This window comes from Penaeus vannamei, chromosome 4 (assembly GCF_042767895.1).
Source record: "Penaeus vannamei isolate JL-2024 chromosome 4, ASM4276789v1, whole genome shotgun sequence".
Taxonomy (NCBI): domain Eukaryota; kingdom Metazoa; phylum Arthropoda; class Malacostraca; order Decapoda; family Penaeidae; genus Penaeus; species Penaeus vannamei.
Window position 1 is genome coordinate 24,250,796 of NC_091552.1, and position 7,500 is coordinate 24,258,295.

At 43.3% G+C, this 7,500-nt stretch overlaps 1 protein-coding gene across 2 annotated transcripts in view; it reads right to left on the reverse strand.

The window, feature by feature from the left end:
- Positions 1-1,679: 1,679 nt before the first annotated feature.
- The window catches only part of LOC113829026 (nose resistant to fluoxetine protein 6), a 6,984-nt gene continuing 1,163 nt past the window's right edge, over positions 1,680-7,500 (reverse strand). The window contains exons 1-17 of one of the 2 annotated variants that reach the window (XM_027382103.2): positions 7,097-7,228; positions 6,523-6,681; positions 6,288-6,418; positions 5,939-6,176; positions 5,393-5,513; positions 5,118-5,215; positions 4,908-5,005; positions 4,699-4,798; positions 4,512-4,596; positions 4,214-4,365; positions 3,844-4,015; positions 3,516-3,727; positions 3,297-3,414; positions 2,986-3,163; positions 2,720-2,859; positions 2,483-2,588; positions 1,680-2,327 (exon numbers count right to left, since the gene is read on the reverse strand). In XM_027382103.2, the coding sequence (XP_027237904.1) occupies positions 2,182-2,327; positions 2,483-2,588; positions 2,720-2,859; positions 2,986-3,163; positions 3,297-3,414; positions 3,516-3,727; positions 3,844-4,015; positions 4,214-4,365; positions 4,512-4,596; positions 4,699-4,798; positions 4,908-5,005; positions 5,118-5,215; positions 5,393-5,513; positions 5,939-6,176; positions 6,288-6,418; positions 6,523-6,626 (2,199 nt within the window). In that variant the 5' untranslated portion in view covers positions 6,627-6,681; positions 7,097-7,228 and the 3' untranslated portion in view covers positions 1,680-2,181. Of the gene's footprint in view, positions 2,328-2,482; positions 2,589-2,719; positions 2,860-2,985; positions 3,164-3,296; positions 3,415-3,515; positions 3,728-3,843; positions 4,016-4,213; positions 4,366-4,511; positions 4,597-4,698; positions 4,799-4,907; positions 5,006-5,117; positions 5,216-5,392; positions 5,514-5,938; positions 6,177-6,287; positions 6,419-6,522; positions 6,682-7,096; positions 7,229-7,500 lie in introns of those variants that run through there. The other variant, XM_070120882.1, reaches the window with a different exon arrangement.

Here is a 7,500-nt window from a genome sequence, read left to right on the forward strand (position 1 = left end):
TGGGCGAGGAAGCCTGTCCATGAACGGTGACAAGTCACCCTGGAACAGTGACAAGAAGGACAGTAATGATGTAACCTGGTGTTGTGTGAGGGAGATGTCTGAGGTAATAGAGTGTCGGTATTGGTCAAGAAGTGAGAGGTAGGTGAACACAGTGTTACAGGACGAGAGGACGTCAAGGCTAATGTCGATCTCAACGTAATTGCCGATTAAGGAAACCGTACCGATGTGCTCGAGTATCACTCCGGGCCGGGCAAGGTAGCCAGGCGGCAGTGAAGCGACGGACAGGTTAAGGGGGGGAAGGAGTAGCAGGAGGGGCCTCATCTGTGGGGAGGGAATATGTATCTGTCACGGGTGTTGCTCTTGAAAACCTTGTCCTCGTAATGCTTGCTTGCTAATTTAAGGGAATCGAAATGGAACCAACATTGGGAGGAGGTGATGAGGCATCTACATAGAGCCTTGGTGTTTCTCACCTTAAGGACTCTGTAGGGCAACTTGGGCATGGGTGCCGACCGCTCGGATACCAGATGAAATACGAGGACTCCCACGTCGATGACCTTACGACGGGCCAACTTGTGTGGCTGGCTGATGATCTTGTCTCTCTCAAACTGTAGATGATAAAGATAAGTCCGATATGCGAAGCTGAGCCTCGCCCGGGCTATGGGGGAGCCCGGCCTGTGCCGACAAATGTCGACAGAGCTTAGTTCTTACCCACCGTGGTGCCCAGCCACAGCAGTAACCTCCGGGCGACAATTGCAACTTCTCGCGCCTGGGCGGGGCGCGAACCGCCGACCCCTCGGATGAGAAGCCGACACGCTACCACTAGCCTGGAGGCTAACTGTAGATGCCTTCTTGCGATGTTATATATCTCCTGCTTCTTCCGGACGGCCATCTTGACGTAATCCCCGCTGTATGTGGGCTGCGGACGTTGTTCGAGCAACTCGTAGTGTGTGTGTGTGTGTGTGTGTGTGTGAATATATATATGTATATATATATATATATATATATATATATATATATATATATATATATATATATATATATATATATAAGTGTGTGTGTGTGTGTGTATGTTTATATACATAGAGAGAGAGAATTGGAAAAGAGGAAAAGATATAAAGAAAGACAGGCCAAAGGGATCTACCTGCCTGGTTAGCTAGAAAAGTATGAAATTCCAGGTCTGATAAATTCCTTTTACTTGGAGGAATATTATCACTGCATGCACACGCAGTCAAACAGAACAGTAGTGATCTTCCTGACGTGTGTGGAGCCAGGTTTTCTGTAAGGTGTGTACGATTTGTATGGCCTCGTTGTATAAACTTCCGATTGTTTGTTTTTCAGACTGACGTTCCTGCCGACCACGCGAGCGTTCCCTCCCCGTTTCCCGAGGGTTTGCTGATCTTTGACCTCAGTTCCATGTCACTGCGGCGTGCGAGTCAGTTGGCTGGCTAGCATATTTTAGGTTAAATTTAGATTTAACAGGTTAGGTTTAGGTCCAAATCTAGTTTCAGCTTCGGTCGTGTTCAGTTGGGTTAGTTTTCGTTCAAGATTAGGTTAGGTTTGGTTTAAAATTAGGTTAGATGAGGTTTAGGCCAGGTTGATGATAAAGGAAACACTAGATAACATTATGGACATCGTGTCTTCTCATCGGGAAATGTTTCTTATGATATGGAAACATCAGATACTATATAATCTTTAATAAATAAAGTACAGAAAATTTATATACACATAAATATACACTCTAAGTATTTTATCACAAGATATCGGGAATTTTATGAGAATGCATGCAATGTACCTATACACTTTCTATATACATACACATATATGCATGTATGTATGTGTATGTGTGTGTGTGTGTGTGTGGTATGTGTTTGTAAGCAATGCAATGCAAGTTTTCACTAACCATAACTAGATAATTTGATGAGTAGTATGAGTTTGATTCCTATACGTATGAGAATTAATGCACATGGCACTTTATACATAATAATACTTCTTAGAGAAATATCCTTGACGTTATTTGTATATACTTATCTACGACTAAACATTACATCACAGTTCATAAACTTCTCAACATTAATTTGTACAAATAAATAAAAATAAACTACTGTACAAGAGAGTATACATCGATTGTGTATACGTCAATAAGTCAAATATTTACAAATTATATGAATGTGATTTGAGAAGTTACAGGTTTCTGTATCTGACACAGCTGAAAGTCGGGGCAAGTGTTGCCCTCACGAGCTCCTGGGTATTACTAGGCCTCTTGGGTGCCTCCTTCACACTTGTCTTGGCCTGAGGCCTTGGCGGCTGGCTACGCTGGAAGAGCTTTCCTGTAGGCGAAAAGAAAAGAAACGGTCAAGTCCAATGTTTCCATTGCTTCGTCTGTTATTAGTTTATACGCTCCAAAGGGATGACAAACAAAATGGTTTCAATATTCATCAAACGACCGCAGTGGCCCTCCGGTAACAAGGACCATTACACGTACCTGATGTCAGAAGCGACAGCAGGCGCGTGCAAGGGGATTCTACGACCAGAGCAAGAACAAGGCTTGCGCCATAGCTGAACACGAGGTCGCCAACCACCAGGTACACCTGCAGTAAACAGATGATCATAAGGCATTTGCTCGTAAATTATTTGGTTCTATGGAAATAGAGTTCCTTTGATCACTAGTATCAAATTATAAACATGCAATGATATTTGCATACAAGATGTGTTAACTTACTGCTGTTAGTTGATCGTAATGGTTTTTATGTGCCATCCCAGTAGTCATTGTCTGCAGTGGAAGGGAAACCAGGTACATGCAGTAGGACACCTTGCATAAGGGAGCCAGCATCGGGTGGGAGAAAAACTGCGCAATCACACCTGCAGAGATACAAAGAGTGGTTAACAGACAATGCATAGAATGTGTTATGTCTTTACACGTTCAAACTCGTCTTCCACCTGATTTGACTTTGTTGGTAGACATCATGATATTCACAAGTACTTTACCTGGCTTGCCTCTGGCGGTGTTAAGCACGAAGAAGGCTATGACACAGCCCCAGGCGGGTCTTGACAGAGACGAGTAGAGGGCTGCCCAGTATCGACCTTGTCCAGTCAGGAAGCTTGGACCGGTAAGCACGGAGGCAACCACAACAAAACTCATGATTTTGCCAGCTCGTATCCACGTCTACAGAAAAAAATAGGGATTGAAGTATGTATGGATATTTGGACAAAATAATAGGTAAACATATAAGAAGGCATATAAGATACATGTCGTGTCTAAGCATGGGGATCATAAGTTTACATAAAGTTTAACTCACTGGCTTGAGTGTAATGCTGTTTTCTGCCATCCAGTGGTATAGCCAACCGGCTGCTAGGCCCACACAATATGGTCCAGCCCGACACCACGGCGCCATGTAGATGTGGTTGTAATACATTCTGTAAAGGCAACATTATTAGGAACTGCACTATGTTCGTATTGATAGGATGTATGTAGGTATTTAAGGTGATATACATAAACATCTATGTTCGTTACTTACTGTGTAGACTGATGTTCCCAGAATGACGCTGTAGGAGGCAGGTCTTTGGTAATTGTGATAACAGCGGGCACCACAATTGAGAGGATGAGCATTGCTACCAACGGGAACCAGCGGAAGCGCCAGGTTGGCCAGCGGTACAGCGGAATGAGAACCAAAGGCGTCACGAGGAAGAACTGCCACTCTACTGCCAACGACCAGAGGTGTCCTAGACACTGTAGTAAAAGAATCTAGTTAACATTTTGAAGAAATGACAATCATATCCATAGTGTAACGTGATATAATCAAATAGCTATTTTCCAGACATTTGTACATGCATTTCAGGTCTTACCATGTCACCGGAGTCATTGAAGTTGTTGATGAAGAGTAAATTATACCAGGCACTAGAGGTACACGGCTGCCCAAACATGTCCTGGTATGTACGATCCCAGACGAGGCCTGAACCCAGATGGCGCAGCACTGTCCCACACCCCCACACTGTATACAGCATTGTGGGCACAAGCCTGTACAGATGAGCAGTTATTGTTATTTGTGGTTCTAAACAGTTTCAGAAATGGAAGCAGCAAGACGAAGTTAATATCTCTGATCCTAAAGCAATCCAGTTGCACGGCATTTCATTTTGCACCTAGAGACTATTGTTTTCAGTTTTCATTGCTTTATTACAGAAATTATTGTGCTCTTCAGTACTTGGGAAAGCATACCTCAAGTATCGCTGTACGTAAAAGCCAGTGAAAGTGAAGCTGTGAAGTCGCTCCTTCAGGTATACAGAGACCAGAAATGCAGATATGAAGAAGAAGGTGTCCACTGAAGGGTAGGCATTAAACACCCACCAGTACCGCCAGTTTGTCATATGCTGCAGAGAAAAGCGATTGACGGTTAGTGAATGCAGTTGAGAGCAAAATAAAACATGCTTAGCAATATTTCTGTACAGCAGTCAGAGGTTGTAAGACATCAGTTCAATGAAGGACTTTTTGCCACACCACACTAAAAATAACTCACTTGCAGAATGTCGTTGGGATTGGAGGCAGAGACGAGGAACAGCATGTAGCGGTGTGCAAGGATGACCCACGCCATGCTAACAACTCTGAAATGCAATTGGATTATGAAGAGATTCATTTTTACTCACAGTGCAAAATAATGCTGCATCTAAGAAAATTATGGCTACGCATTTAGATTTAAATATTACCTTAATCCATCAAGGGTTTGGTGTTGGTTTGGTGTGACTGGTACTGAGAGAATGCGAGGTCCGTTCTGCACCAAGGAGAAGCAGTGAAGTATCTTACGACCTGAGAAAAATGAAACCCAGTTATCAATGGTCACATCTGGGTAGTTTTAGATTTTCCAACTATAAGTTTCATGAAATCAGTTACACACGTGGAATTAGATCAGACTTACCTGAAGTACAAAAACATCCAGAAGATTTGTCGCAAGGCTTTTGGAGGTCCAAGGCCGTGGCCCACACCGCCAGGATCACGAGCACCAATGTCAATGACCTGGAAGAAAATAATGGAATCATAGATCTGACGGACTTTTTCTAATATCGAATTTGTTGTAAAATCGTGTTAAACGGACTATTATTACTGTAAATTTATTTCGAACACTTACAAGAACCCGAAGTCTGGAAGGCTGAAATAATCCTCTTCCTCTCCTTCGCATGCGACACTCACAACTATATCTTCATCCCATTGGTCTCGCAAAGATGTCTGTTGTGAGGAAAGACGCATGAATTTTTGCCTTGCACTTTCACAATATCCTCCCCCGTCTTTTTCACACATACAATTACATATATATATATATATATATATATATATATATATATATATATATATATATATATATATATATATATATATACACATATATTGTTTAATAGTATTTACCTGAAGTAAGGCTGCAGTACAGGTGTCTGGTATGCACGTGGCATACGTGTTCCCGTATTTCCCAGCCAGGGAGGCAAACATCTGGGATGATCCTCCTGCACTTTTACCACTCTTTTGATCTCTGAAAACGAGAACGTGGGAATCAATAAAACGCTGTCTTTTATAACTGATTGGTTTCATTCAATTGCTGCAATAGAGAAATATGTTTCACTGTACTTATTACTTGTGCAATGGATTTGTATATCGGTATACAGCACAAATATATTTTATAGCACTATAGTTTTGAGTAATATTTCATATTCAGATTCAGCACTGAAATGAGTGATCTTACCACAAGATGTCGCATTAATTTATCTGTATCAACCGCGATTCATGAATGAACTAAAATAAGCCTAACGCTATCGAAAAGCAGATGCAGCACCTGGCCATGCCAGAACTCATTCCGAATAAAATATATGCCGGTGTCATGGAGAGCCTACTGTAAACTGTTTGATTAGACTGAGAATGATAGAAAGACATTGGGAGCAGCAGTGACTCCAATATTACCTGACGGATACAAGACAGTAGCGGCCTTTCAGTACAGTGTTTTCGAGCAGGAGTGCATCAGAGTTTAAGTAGTTCAGGGCAAGATCATGGCGAGTCATATTGTGCCGGTGTTCATGCAGATGGGAGGCCACAGTCCCAGGAAATTCAGCACTAACGCTCTTGCATAAGCCAGCGTGGCCGCGAGCCTCAGTGGCGCCTGCTGCCACGCCGTCCGTCATCTTCCCACTCGCATCCCACACTGCAAGAAGAGGTTGCGTTGCAGTGGAGATGAAAAGGGTATATTTTCATTTAACATAATGAAGACCGAAATAGTTCATTTACTTGTATTGGTAAACTATAATAAGCTTACTAGAGAGGCTCCACGGCTGGTCTGAGGCGAGGGCGAGAGCCGAGTGCGCCAGGCACAGACTCGAGGAGACGTCAAGCTTCACGCCAAGGGAGGTCGACGGGGTTGGGTAGTAGTGTTTCCCAAGCATCCACCTGAAAAATTTTTCGACACTGTTAAGATGGTACTTCAACGTTGTGGTGATTATTACGGTACAATAAATAATGTGTCAATAAGACTGCAGGTATTAAAGACGCACCTGAACGTGGTGATGATGTGGCTGCTGTGGGCGGGGATGGAGACTGCCGCGACGCTCATCGCTAGCGCCTGGACGAGAAGCAGAAGGAAGAAACGGACTGTCATGTTGCTGTCAAAGCGTCGTTGTCACTCTAGAATTCCCGTTCTCTTCTTCTTCTTTCTGTCAGAAGAAAGCAGAAAAATATTAACGTGGTACAAGTAACTAGAAAAAAATGATTATTGGAAATGGAGTAACATGCAAAAATGAGGTCAACGATTTTAGTAATTATATGTATTATTGATGGAAATGAAAGAGCAAGCAGCGTGGAAATCACCAATCTTCAGATATCAGCACATACAGCATATTGCTGATACCAAGATTATTGTAATTGTAAATTTAGAAATACTTTCAGTGATGCAAAATAATGCATTCATCAGTTATCACACGTTACAGGAAATAATGGGCACATTCGAAAATACTTTATCCGGTGCGCTGATGCCCTAAAATAATAACCACTTTTTGTAGTCAAATTCTTTCCCTCTTTTAGTCCCAGCGATTCCTTCTTCAGTTCAGTTTATCACGAAATAGCACTTACACAGGGGTGTTCGAGGCATGTGTAGCGGTGGAGTTAGCGAGCGACTTCAACCCTGCCCAGCTTCACAACCTTATATATGGGTCTCCGCCTGCGACCTACCACCTGTTTGAGACCAACATCCGGTTCCGCCATGTGCCATGTGCGTCGCGCTTAAGTCCTATGACGTGTTTCGAGTGCCATGACATCACTTCCCCTAAGTTCCCCTTAGTTCGCTTCTCTGCAGTTCCCTTTGTCTTCCGCCGATGCCACTGTGCGAGCGCCCTGCACTGCGCGCACACGCATCAGCCCCGCGCCACGATATTTTCTCCACCGTCATCGCTGACGTCATCGGGCTCCATCAAAGATCCTCTGACGTAGATGGGGGCTCCTGAGGGGGCGCTATGATTCCCGATCACTCCAGTTGG